The sequence below is a fragment of the Morone saxatilis genome, unplaced genomic scaffold (assembly GCF_004916995.1).
Source record: "Morone saxatilis isolate NCDOM2014 unplaced genomic scaffold, NCSU_SB_2.0 Contig19, whole genome shotgun sequence".
Taxonomy (NCBI): Eukaryota; Metazoa; Chordata; class Actinopteri; family Moronidae; genus Morone; species Morone saxatilis.
This window is the reverse complement of record NW_023339751.1, coordinates 3,973,986-3,987,104: the sequence shown is the minus strand read 5'-3', so window position 1 is coordinate 3,987,104 and position 13,119 is coordinate 3,973,986. Positions and strand designations below refer to the sequence as shown.

Sequence of the window (13,119 nt, the reverse complement as noted above, 5' to 3'; positions counted from 1 at the left end):
TCTGGTTTGACCTGTTGCTTTATCCATTGTTTTTGTTTGTAGCCTTTTACACTTATTTATGTGTTTCTTTTGGCTTTTGCCTTTCATTCGGTCTGAATGAAATGATTGGCCGGGCTAATTACAGGCCTGTGACATACTGGATTTGTATTCCTTTCGCTTTTTTTTTTATTTTTTTTATTTCTGTGTGGATGTAAAGAGAATTTCAACAAATATAACAAAAAATCTTCTGAAATACATTACATACCCTAGCTTTGATCAACATTAGTGTTTTTGGGGCATTTGTAGCTCTAAATCAGGCTATGAGCATTAATTATGAAAATTATGGAATCAAGAAATCCAGCACCTGAAATTATTTAATTATTTTATTAAATGTCATTGCAACATTTCTGGAACAATGTCAAAGGATCTGAAAACACCCTGGATGTTGGCTGTAAACACAGTCCGCCCAATTTGAATATTAATTTTTGTTTCCCGTAGGTTGCCGTCTGCTGTATCTGCTTCTTTGTCATCCTGCCGCTGAACCTCGTGGGGACAATTCTGGGGAGAAATCTGTCTGGCCAGCCAAACTTCCCCTGCCGAGTGAACGCTGTGCCGCGACCGATCCCCGAGAAGAAATGGTAGGTGTGGCTGGAAATCTCTGAGTACAGGAAATGTTTAGGAAATTGCCTTGGTGACAACTGGAGAGTTGGAACAAAATGTCAAAAACAGCAGATATTCTGCACACACTGTAGAGTAGAACTGGTTCAGTTATCTACTTAGCTGATAAAATGTCTATAAATGACACATAACTGTGACAAGTAACCATAAATCTAACCCATCATCATCAACAATAAATGGCTTTTATCTGCAATCCAAACATTTTCAGTTTACAAAGATATTAAACAGAAAAAAATGGTGGATTTTTACTAGATAAATCCGTTATACACAGAATATGTCAAAGTGTGTTGATTAAGCATTAAGTCATCCCAGTACCGCTGGGCAGCATACGATGTACATTTAAACTTTATGTCATGCGGTGTATATATGGTTGTAGGGGGGAAAGGTTTGATGACTGAGTGGGCAGAGAGGAGGAAGTTGTACTTAATGCTTGAAATGAATTCTAAGTGTTGTAGAGCCTGTGTTCAAGTGTTAGGCGTCAGGTCTGACGAAGAAAATGATTTTGCTGTCTGCACAAACTCTTTGGGTAATGAAAAATAGCGAAACAATAAACTATGAGTGCACTAACATTTACAACCTCCTGCCAAGTGCCGTGGCCGGCCGCCAGGAGGAAACAGTAGATGTGACTTCAGGCCGCTGTCAGAATTTGGTTGAATTTCCAACTTGTGTGTTCCTTTTTCTCTTTCCTTTTTCCTTCTCATAACACAATAAGTCATGTATCCTCGTCCTGGAGGGGGCGAGGATCGGATGTAGATAAGGCGTTGTATTCTTATGTCGAATCTCGTGATCTCTCAGGTTCATGGAGCCGGCCGTCATCGTCTGCCTCGGAGGAATCCTTCCATTCGGGTCCATTTTCATTGAAATGTAAGTCTCTGCTGTAATACTGAGTGGGGGGTTTGTGTGTGGTGAGATGTTGTTTGCAGCAGGTGACATGTTTTATTTCCTAATTTCTTCAGGTACTTCATCTTCACATCTTTTTGGGCCTACAAAATCTACTACGTGTACGGCTTCATGATGCTGGTCCTGGTCATCCTGTGCATCGTGACCGTGTGTGTCACCATCGTCTGTACGTACTTCCTGCTCAACGCTGAGGACTACAGATGGTGAGTGTAATTGTGTTTTGTGGTGAAATATTAATATTTGAGAGTATTTGCTGTAAACCTTGTGTTTTTCTTGCCTCAGTACCTAAACAAGAGCTGGTTTGAGGGAATTATTAATGATTCAAATGTCAGTAATGAGTCAAAAAGTGACTACTGATGGAGTTTGTAACAATTACTTAAATTTCCTGCTTGTCTTCTCTCTTTTAGGCAATGGACAAGCTTCCTCTCTGCTGCATCCACTGCTGTTTATGTTTACATGTACTCCTTTTACTACTACTTCTTCAAAACTAAGTAAGTTTTAATTTAAATACCTACAAATTATTTTAAATTCATCCAGTTAAAAGAAAAAGAAAATCTTACATGTTTTATCCTCTGTGTTTTTCAGGATGTACGGACTCTTCCAGACATCCTTCTACTTTGGCTACATGGCTGTGTTCAGCACTGCCCTAGGAATCATGTGTGGTGAGTCCTCCATCACGTTGTTTAAATACTGTAGGACTGTCCTGGACTAAATAATAATCACAGAATTAATCTCTTATGAACTTCAGATATAATTTAAAAACTCAATACAAGAGACTTGGAATATACTTTCCCAACTTCATCATTTTTCTTAGAGACAAAATGAATGTAAAAGATGTTTTGGCAATCACAATGTGATTAATTAGCTCAGCAGCAGAGCTTTTGAATTGATTTTTTGGGACGTTTCCAAAGGATTGTGCCCAACACAAAGACGTATTCTTATCCTAAACATTTTTCTATGAGGTTCACTTGTTGCCAAAATCCTCTTAACTGCATGAACTTGTTTCAGCCTGATGAATGCCGCCTGTTTATGAGGAGGGTCACGTCATTTTGAATCGGCATAAATAATTCTTTGTTCACAAAAATGTCACCAAAGAGTAAAAAGAAGAGTTTCACACCGCTGAGCTTCAAGTCCTGTTGCCAGAACTCAGCAGATGTAAACATAACAAATGTAGCAGCGTTGGTATTCGTAAGGGATCCAAACCATTAGTAACTATGAATAATGCAGGTGTGTCGTTAGAGCGCATAGTGACAAAGATAAAGAGGGTTTGACAACGTGCTGCTAAACCAAAGCAGTTTGGATGATAGGTGGTCAGAGGATGTGAGAACAGAATATCACACAGCAGGTGATGTTACACGGTTGAATACAATGTAGGATGTTCCTTTTGACAGCGACCTGCACCTTAACACCTCTCAGCGAACTGGAAAAAGATGATAATTAAAGAGACTGTAAGACTGTACATGACTCCTGCAACAGGGCTAGACACAAATTCTAAAACACGACTGTTACAAGTTCACTCCTACGTGCCGCTTTTATTATTATTTTTTTTTTTAGGGCAGCATGCACATTTTTTCCACATCGGTTCTTCAGCTTTAAGTGCAGTTAAATCGACTTTTCCTCACCAGCTGCAAGCCAAACTCATTCTTCAGCTTGAAGAGTAATAATCCGAGGCTGGAAACTTTTAAAGCACCTTTGTGGAGCGCTCTCTCTCTAATCTGCACTAGCCACTTCATGGTGCCTTCTGGGTTTGTTGGATGTGGCTCAAACCTTTATTTGATACCTTTGCCAGTAATCATTTTGTCTAGTGATTGATTTACCGGAAATGTAGGCCTGGAGTGGGATGCTTGCAGTTGCAGGCCACCTAAAACAAGGTGTCCATAAAGAGTCTAAAATCAAATAATTGGAATTTTAGGCCTTAAAATATCTTAAATATGATTTTGACAGGTCTTAAAAATGATTAAATTAATGAAGTTAAGCTTACTTTTCAGTGTTGTTCTGGGGGGGGTGTGTGTTTATTGATCATGCTGTAACAACTAATCCGACAGAACCAATACAGATTTCCATTTTATTTTGCCAGTGTGGATGTGAAATAGGTCTTAAATTGCATTCATAATAGTCTGAAGTCTCACATTGAACCTGTTGAAACCTGCAGAAACGCTGTAAAAGAAACACATTTGTTTGTTCCAGGTGCCGTCGGATACATGGGAACAAGTGCCTTTGTGAGAAAGATCTACACAAATGTGAAAATTGACTAAGCAGCGAAGCAGCAACACAGGGATATTAAAGGATTTGCCTACGTGTATCCTGAAAGACGGCGGGCACAAGTCATTCTTTATTACTTTTCTTTCTTGCAAAGAGATTGTGAAAATCTCACTTTGTACAATGTAGTTTTTCCATTTTCTGAAAGAATTTCAACGCCGCAACTCAAAGTGAACAAGAGCAAATCTGCGGGAAGAGATATCAAACACACGGTTCTGTTTTTATCAGTTGCTTTCAAACAAAAAACGTTGGGGCAAATGTTTAAGGCTGACATGGCTTCTCCTTTCCAACCCAGTCCCACCTGAGACCAGAGAACATAAATGTTTATTGATGGAATAGTGTAGCTCTCTTCAGTGAAGAGGCCTAAGTGTATTGAAAGCCTTTGTTCTATTGTGTCAGAATATTGGAGAGTTGGGTTTGTGCCCGTGTTCTGACTTGATTTCTATTTTGTATTCTTGAAGTCACTCAAAATATCGTTACTACACAAGTACAGTAGTCTCTTCTGATTTACTTCCACAGCAAAAAAATGATATTAAAAAAAGCTGTCGTCACTCCAGAATCATTCCCCCATTTTGACGATTCATAATTCCCTGTTACAGTAGCAATCCATCCAGTTGGTGAGAGATTTTAGTCCTGCTGTAGTTTACTGTACAGACGAGAACAGAGGGACTGATCAACAGTTGAGGTACAGTAGGAACAGATTTTTAAATGGATGTTTGATGTGATCCCATTTCCCCGTTTAGTCGGGGTTTTCTTAATGTTTGGGTTTGAATGAAGTCTACTTGTAAAGATAATATATGGATGGGGGGAGTGTATATAACCTTAATAATGTACCTTTAGATGTAGATCCCAAATGTATTTTCGTTGTACAGATTTACTACAGGGTGTTTTTTTTAAATGAATCATTCAGTTAAAAACAAAAAAAGATTTTGTTTTGGTTTTTTGTCTTTGTTTGGTGCTTGGGATGGGGCTGGTGGCGCTGTTACATCTTGCCTGAAATTGCATGAAGTTTTCACCAAACCATCTTCTCATCAAACTCCACTTCAGTCAGCGCTGTCAGTTGGTTTTTTTTTGTTTTTCTCTGACTCAAAATGGGTAAAGGTACATGATGACCGGCGGGCCTGCTTACGGACACTCTTCTTATTTCGATTTCATATATTATTTAAAGCTTTAAGAGGCTCTACATCTTCTGGTAAGCCATTTCCCCCATGTTCTTTCTGTTGCCTAACCTGAAACATCATTAGTGAATGTCGGAAGGAATGAGGCGATTGCTTTGTTTCCGCAAACATACTGTACAAAGTGAAGTTTATGTACACTTAAAACTAGATGTTTTCATAACCACACACAGTGCTGCGGAGTGTTTCAAACGCTTTTTTCCCCATTTTGTGTAAATACAGTAAGTACCCTACTTGTATGAGAAGTGGCAATGCCTTTTTTTTTTTCTAATTTCCAGTTCTCCCCCACTGAAGTTGATTTTGGCACCTCATGTTGTGTACCAATGTCTGATTAGACATTTTGAACCTGCATATTAACTTGCTGTAAAAAGAGAAAATAAACATGTTTATGTACAGGGGTTATTAAGTGTGATTAAATATTTTTGGACTGAATTGTTCGATAATGCACTGTAGATGTGTACTGCAGTCACAGGACTATACAGCAGTTCAGTCTGTTTGATGCAGAGTCAAAGGAGGAGGGAGGAGGGGGGGGGGGGGGGGGTAACTCTGAACTACAATCACATGAATCAAAACAAAGAGCTGTCATTTATAAAGAATATATTTATTAAGGTGCATGTATGAGTAGATACAACCTATAAACTGTATACTAAGAGTGATAAATGGTTTTTAGATCGTAGCATTCACTGCTTTAGGTGTAAGAGTTGTCTTGTGAACTTTGTCTTCAGTTGACTTTTTCAAAGTACTCCTTTGATCCCTCTGGGGTTGGTTTGATCTGAAAAGCAAACAGTTACATAAAATGAACTTTAAAATCTAGTTTCCACTGGGGCTTATAGTCTAATAGAAGACTGGTGAACCTAATGCACATTTTAGAGCATGCAACAGTTTCTTCAGATTACAGATCACATAAACACTACTAATAAAAGGACAGTGGGCAACATATAAGTCTGCAACAGAAATAAAGTGGATGTGTGGATTGAAGAGGATTCAGACGTGTGGGCTCGAGTCACATATTTGATGATTTTAGAGTCGACAAAATCAAAAAAGTTCGGCAACTCGATTTGGACATTTGGTTTGTTCGAGGTGAGCCAGGCCTGCACAGAATCGATCACCAACTACAGATTAATCTAACAGGATGTAAATAGTTCAGTGACATTCTGTATATTCTTTGAAGGCTGTCAGACTCGACTCCTCCAGCTGCTGCCACCTGATCTTATCCACTTTTTCCGGATGAGACGCAGCTCATCTCGACACCTTTTAACACCATTGACACGTAACTTCACTTGAGTCGTTTTAATTGATAATACTTAATACCTGCCCCCAAGCCCAACGATTAAAAAGTACGTTATTTAAAAAATGCGTCTCGCTTCTTTTCCTAAAACAACTAATATTAACGTTACTCATTCCCAGCAAGTCGATACTCAGTTGCCCTAATCTACTTAGTTTGAACCAGTCTGACAGCATCCAGAGAACCATGACGAACTAACGTTATACTGAGCGCCACATTATGACTTGTTCAGGACTCAAAACTCAAAGTTTAGCACTTGAGTTGCACCTCTGGCATTTACAGAAGATATCAGAGGTTGAAGGAACTCACCGTCGGGGACTCGGGGGTCCAGCTGGCTGGACACACTTCACCGTGGGTCTCCACAAACTGGAACGCCTTCACCAAGCGAAGGGTCTCTTCTACGCACCGGCCCACCGGCAGGTCGTTCACACTCATGTGCCTCACCACACCGCTTGGATCAATGATGAATAGGCCCCTGAAACACAATGGTAACATAAAAGAAGTTATCAAGCATCTTTGTAAGCAATGGCTATAAAGTTCTGTTTTTAAAGACTACATTAATGTATAATATACTATAATAATACTATCATACAATCAATAAGAACACAAAATCTGTACCATAAGTACAATATTTTGCAATTCATAGATGAAGTACTGTAGTGCTGCAGAGATGCCCTGACCTACAAAACCTTTTCTCCAGATTTAAGACCCCCCCAAAATTCAGATCATCATGATTTTATTGTTTTTTTCATTGACAATTACATTTTTGATGTAAAAATGATGAGGATTTCCACACTGATCATGAATCATCTGTCAAAAATAATCTCAATATGATGTCTTTACCATATCGTGCAGCCCTCGTTATCACACCTTCTACTGGTATCTCACTGTATTTGACCAGAAAGTTATAATACTGCAACTAAACTATACAGCAAAGAATGTAGTCAAGATAATTATATACCTGTAAATTGTGTTGAAAATTACATTTTAAGATTTAAAACATTTGCATTAAAGCGTAGAGTTGTTCAGATACCGAAACCAGAAATTCCTCACATACGGCCTAAAATCCAGTACCTGGTATCGGCAGTACGCGTGCCTGTGCGTCGATCCGATACCACAGATTGTTTTTGCCATGAAACAGGACCTTGCTACGTCCCTGCGGTGTCCCGTTCACCATTTTTTACCCCCAGGATAGTGAAGTCATGACCTGCCCTACTCTGACAAAGGGTGCAACCTGAGCCAGGTCATACAACAGCGATAGCAATCATACAGGCTTAGTAGTACTTCTATTTTTTAGGTAATCTGTATCAGGGAGTAAAAATGGTATTTGCATAATGAACCCACCTCAGTGCAATGCCCGGCCCCTCCAGCAGCACCCCGTAGTCTCTAGAGATCTGCTTGTTGAGGTCAGACAGCAGGGGGATGTGGATGTTGCCCAAGCCTCCAGTCTGACAAAACAGCATCAAATAACAGCTGTTAGATCAACACTGACACAATAACTGCTGCTAATGCAGTCAATAACAATGTGTTTCAGATTCATTTAGACAGCACTGGCAGGTCAGTCATTTACTACCTTTATGGTCCACATGAAAGGACGGATGAAATAACAGATTGAACCTTCGCACCATGTGTCTGCTACTGAATAATCATTAAAAAGGAGGAAGAGTACCTTGCGTGGAGTGTTGATCCACGCCAGGTGGGTGAAGTGCGAGTCCACAGAAACTCCCACCACCTCACAGTTAACGTCGTGGAACTCACTGGCCTTGTCGCTGAATGAGATGATCTCTGTTGGACAGACGAAGGTGCTGCAATATAACAGAGAGACATGGTCATCAGTAAAGGTACAGAAAAATATTTTCTGTATTTTTTATGTACTTTATGTACATTTAAATCAAAGTCAGGGAACGCCAGCATGTATATACTCACAAATCGAGTGGGTAGAAGAAGAGGACTAGGTATTTGCCCTTGAAATCAGCGAGGCTCATATCCTTGAACTCCCCATTGTGGACAGCTGTGGCCTTAAAAGCCGGAGCAGGCTGAGTGACAGCGGGGGCCCATCTGGAAGTGCCTGTTAATAGAAAAGTCAAACACAATTTATTCATTCATACTATTTGCTTTGTAAGGTCACTCCTGCAGTGTCCAAGTACGGAGACATCACATTGAAAACTGGAGACTTGTCTGTACAGTCTCTGATGATAACATTTATGTAACGCTGCCTCATTTTTAATATAAAAACTAGAGTCTGACCGATGTCAATACCGATTTTAGAGGGGAAAATTCACTGATTACAGATATAAATAACTTTATTAAAGAATATTTAACTTAAATATTATTTAACATTGATCTAGATGAAAGTAGTGAATATTACTGATAGGAGCCATTTACAGAAACTTTGAAATTCCTTTTTTAAAAACTAGTAATACACAAAGCAAGAATATTAGAAGACTGTCAGTGGAAATGTTTGATTATACAATCACATCATATCAACTACAAATATATATATTATTATTATATATAATATATCATATTGTGATATTATTGTCCAGCAGTAATCTAATGATGTGCTCCTAAAACAAATTAAAGAACAATAGAAGATCTATTTCACCTACATTATCCCAGTTATTCAGACTGATACTGACAGAACGAGGGCTGCACAATAAGGGGAGATAATAATTTTTGCATTACAATTTTAATTTTCATGAAAGAAAACACAATTAAAATTACAATGACGTGACATTTCTTGTGATGAAGTACGAAAGGAGACGAGAAGAGGTTGATTAGTTGAGTTGGTGTTAATCTGAGGTAGTGAGTGTTCACATTAAAGGGGCGTGTTCAGTGTGATGTGATTGAATATGACTGTGGTAAATTTCCAAAATGAAAGTGGTGAATTAAGTGGCTGACGTCACACAGTTATTCCTGCAGTAACCTGGATAAGCCAGTTACCTCCCTTCTTAGGCTCAGTGGAGATTTGTAGGCCGGGGCGGATCCTGCTGGTGCTTTTGTTTCATTATAATCCTTTTATCAAGAAGACTGCAGTGGATATTGCACTTAGCCATATTAATTAATTAAAGAAGCTTGAGAAAACCATCCAGATCTGCCAATTATTTTCTCAATTAACTGATGAAAGAAACACCGCCAGTGACCAAGAGGCCAAGAATGTCTTCAAATAGCTCGAAACACAACACAAAGATAAGCAGTTTACAGATTAACCAATATTAAGGCTGCTGGATTAACCGTTTATGCTCTTGCTGTTTTATAAAGTAAGTTATTCCTTTGGTTTTGTACGTACTGGTAGAGAAACAGGCTCTCTGAAGAGCAGGACCAGCGAGGACTCGTCCATGCTGACAGGCTGCTGTGACTTTCAAACCTGCTGCTGCAACTCTTGCCTGAAATAAACAAATAGAAATACATCAATTTAACATGAATAATGTTAAATACACAGAAGAAATATTATTTGGTTAACCTGACCTGGTTTTGTGTCTAAAATATAGTAAAGAAAATATATAAATCCAAAGATATTTGAACTTTTATGTTTGAAACGGATTAATTTGTCCTCTGTTAGGGGAAAACATGTCCTTCCTCTATTATTTTCATGGATGTCTTTTGTTGCTACCACTTCAGAGGCTAGTGAGCAAAGGTCGTAATGTGAAAGATGCTCAAGAGCTTGACAAAGCTTGTTAAGAACCGTTAATGAATGCGAGGCTGTTGTACGAGCCGCAGATGAAGGAGTGGGCGAGGTTCGACGCCAACAGGCTGAACGCCCTGTGCCAAAGAATTAATGACGAGCTCAACCTCGTTCAGAAGCTTCGATTGTTAGTGAGACTGAAGTGTTTAAAGCTTATTTTTACATAGTGAATAATTGTAGATTAAAATATTAATACTGTAACTTTAACTTAAAAACTATATAATAATAATACAGCTCTAAAGAATATATTTAAAACACAGGCTATTGTATGACTGGGTCTTTATATATGTCTGTGTCTGTGTGTCTATGAATGTAGATAAAAACGTCTCATTCTATGGTAACAAAAAACAAAATGATTCTTATATTCAGGTGATTAAACACTAATAAAAACATACCTGTGAACATTATACTACATTACTGCCAATAGATCCTCCTAAATGTTTCACACTGGACCTTTAAAACAGCACTTTGGTCAACAAGGGTTGTTTTTAAATGTGCTGAAGAAATAAATGTAATTTGATTTGATCTTAAATAAAGTAATTCCAGAAATAGTCTCATTGTTAATAAAAGTAATGCTGCACTGCTCTGCAAGAGGGTTTAAAGGTCAACCAACTTGTGTGGCCACACCCCAAATGGTGACATCACAGCAGGTGTTTTGCATCATCTGTCAGCGACAAAATACCCAAGGACACTAACGGTTACTAACAGACTAAAAAACTGCTTCAGTGAACCTGAACAACTTCTAACTGCACGATAACAACTCAGGTGGCCAACATACTTAATTTATTACTTTCATGCTTCCAACTGAAAACCTGCAGCTCCTCTTTACAAACATATACGAACATATAAACGAAGATAAAGACCTTTTAGTACACGTTTTGACACATTACAGCAGAATTTATAATAAGAATAGATATAATTAATAATATTAATAGGTGGATTTTGATATTTACTGACAAAAAACTGAAATATTGAGTGTGTACATCGTTGCAAACTTGCATCAATTAATGTAAAATAAAAACAACATTCAGTATTTTAGTGAATATTTACAGAGATACTGGGACATATATTCATTTTTTAACTACTTGACTGATTGTACAAGAATTACACAGAGCAGAAATATGAAGGTTAACTGCAGTGAACTTTGAGTGGGAAATGTAGTCGGATGATACGACCATAAAACATATAAATACACATATATTTTATATATATAAACACTTCATGACCCTAAACATCAATGTGATTTTAAGTGTATGTGTCCTTGTTAACTGGCAGACCTTACTGTAACATTTACCACACAACAGACACCATTAATTAATATTAATTTTATTGTAATGTGTTGTGTAACATTACTGTCACAGATAATAAAATCCTTAAAGTCATTAATTATAGTATTTTTGCATTAATATGGTGCATTATTATAATATAATATATTGCATAATATATTCATATATTATATTATATTATATTATTATATTATTGAGCAACCACCATGCAAAACTACTCTGTTAGAGGTTTATAAACAAACTAATTCATTAATTATTACTCTAATGACCTTGAGAGAATATAATTATTAGAGTATTTATTATCGATCTACCACAGCGGCCGCGGACCAGAGGTTGGTCACCACAATGTCAGGTCCTCTGGTTCAAATGTGCGACACACACATACACACACACACACGCACACACACACGCGTGACTCGTTCATCGATTATTGATTGCTGATCAGTTAAAGTTGCACTTACAGAAGTCCCAAGCAGTCTTCCAATAGTGGCTGCCATTTTGGATTATGTCACAGGTTTGAGCCGGTTGTTACGTCACTTACGCACGTGCTTGACGCAAAACGCGTCCACCTAAAAAATAAAATATTAAATAATAATAATAATAATAATGAAATGAACGGGTGAGATATTCGGTTTGTGTGAGGACAGATTATTACCGGAACAAATGACGAAATAAAAAACAAAAAAAGACGTGCTGCCTTCAGGTGCTCCTCAGGTGTTAAGGAAAAAAATAGGATTCCCAAGTGTCCTGAGAAAACCTGGACATTTAGAGACGAGTTTTCCAGTCCTGGAGACAACTGGAAATATATTAAATGGACCAAACTTAACTTGAAAAAATACAAAGAATTATATCTCACAAATCCGTCAAGTAGATGCTCAAATTAATTGTTCAAAAGAGAGAGAGAGAAGAAAAAGGGTAACGAGACTATACTGAGTGTGAAATGTTGCGTTATTAACGGGTCCAAATGTGTAGCATCGACTGTAAACACAACCCTTGCTCTCCCCTTAACGAACTGAACACAACAGCAACTTCAATACAATGGAACTACAACCTCCCACATTCCCCGAAGTCCGTGAATGTAACACGCACCCGTCCACAGCTGAACACGTGTTTGAACGAGGAAGTCGTTTCTACAACAACTTGACCTCAGAAGCAGTTGTGGTGCTGTAGTCCTGTTTCTGTCCTCGTCGTCCTGATGGACCCGAACCTGCACCACTGGAAGAACCAGGAACAGGTAACTACGGAGCACCGTGAGGAGCAGAAAGCAAAATAAGAGGAATGTATGAGTGTAATCAGGAGAGTTCAGGTGAGTCAGGTAAAAGCTAAAGTCTGCAGGACGCGTTTAAAGACTGAACTTTATTTCTACAGCAGCTTTCAGACAAAGTGCTTCACATATTGTGCAAGGCAAGAAAATGAACACAATAAAAACAGTAACATGTAAATACATCCTCATAATAACAAAATAAATGCAAATAAATGTCATAAATATAATGTTTGTTAGGATATTGTATAGCCTACTTTGTTTATTAGTCATTTAGTAGAATATATATGTATATAATAGACTATATTCATATCAATATATTATGTATAAAACCATTAAGGAACAGCTTGGTTGCAGGGATTTTTTTCTTAATGCAATGCAGAATTAATAAACTGTATTATTAAGGAAAATATTAGTATATAAGTATTGGATCGGGACTCTATATTAAATAGGGATCAGATAAGTTAAACATTATTGATCCCACACTGGCACAATTCACTTGCTACAGATACAGCACAACATATAAGAAAATACACAATAAATACAAACAATTAGATAGATAGATATACTTTATTGATCTCAAGCTGGGAAATTACAGTGTAGCAGCAGCA

At 37.9% G+C, this 13,119-nt stretch overlaps 3 protein-coding genes across 6 annotated transcripts in view; 2 read left to right on the top strand and 1 right to left on the bottom strand.

The window, feature by feature from the left end:
* tm9sf3 (transmembrane 9 superfamily member 3) overlaps positions 1 to 5,389 on the top strand; it is a 12,315-nt gene extending 6,926 nt beyond the window's left edge. For all 3 annotated transcript variants that reach the window (XM_035663530.1, XM_035663529.1, XM_035663531.1), the window contains exons 10-15: positions 478 to 617; positions 1,453 to 1,521; positions 1,614 to 1,760; positions 1,965 to 2,048; positions 2,143 to 2,219; positions 3,745 to 5,389. In XM_035663530.1, the coding sequence (XP_035519423.1) occupies positions 478 to 617; positions 1,453 to 1,521; positions 1,614 to 1,760; positions 1,965 to 2,048; positions 2,143 to 2,219; positions 3,745 to 3,812 (585 nt within the window). In that variant the 3' untranslated portion in view covers positions 3,813 to 5,389. The remainder of the gene's footprint in view (positions 1 to 477; positions 618 to 1,452; positions 1,522 to 1,613; positions 1,761 to 1,964; positions 2,049 to 2,142; positions 2,220 to 3,744) is intronic.
* A 182-nt stretch (positions 5,390 to 5,571) lies between these two features.
* Positions 5,572 to 11,782, bottom strand: prdx3 (peroxiredoxin 3). Its single transcript, XM_035664175.1, has 7 exons — positions 11,709 to 11,782; positions 9,566 to 9,662; positions 8,203 to 8,344; positions 7,946 to 8,081; positions 7,621 to 7,724; positions 6,586 to 6,751; positions 5,572 to 5,763 (listed from the first exon to the last, which is right to left on the bottom strand). Exons 1-7 carry the CDS (start codon positions 11,742 to 11,744, stop codon positions 5,713 to 5,715), a joined length of 732 nt encoding a protein of 243 aa, XP_035520068.1. The 5' UTR covers positions 11,745 to 11,782; the 3' UTR covers positions 5,572 to 5,712.
* A 557-nt stretch (positions 11,783 to 12,339) lies between these two features.
* The window catches only part of sfxn4 (sideroflexin 4), a 6,330-nt gene continuing 5,550 nt past the window's right edge, over positions 12,340 to 13,119 (top strand). Inside the window, exon 1 of one of the 2 annotated variants that reach the window (XM_035664195.1) lies at positions 12,340 to 12,481. In XM_035664195.1, the coding sequence (XP_035520088.1) occupies positions 12,443 to 12,481 (39 nt within the window). In that variant the 5' untranslated portion in view covers positions 12,340 to 12,442. The other variant, XM_035664196.1, reaches the window with a different exon arrangement.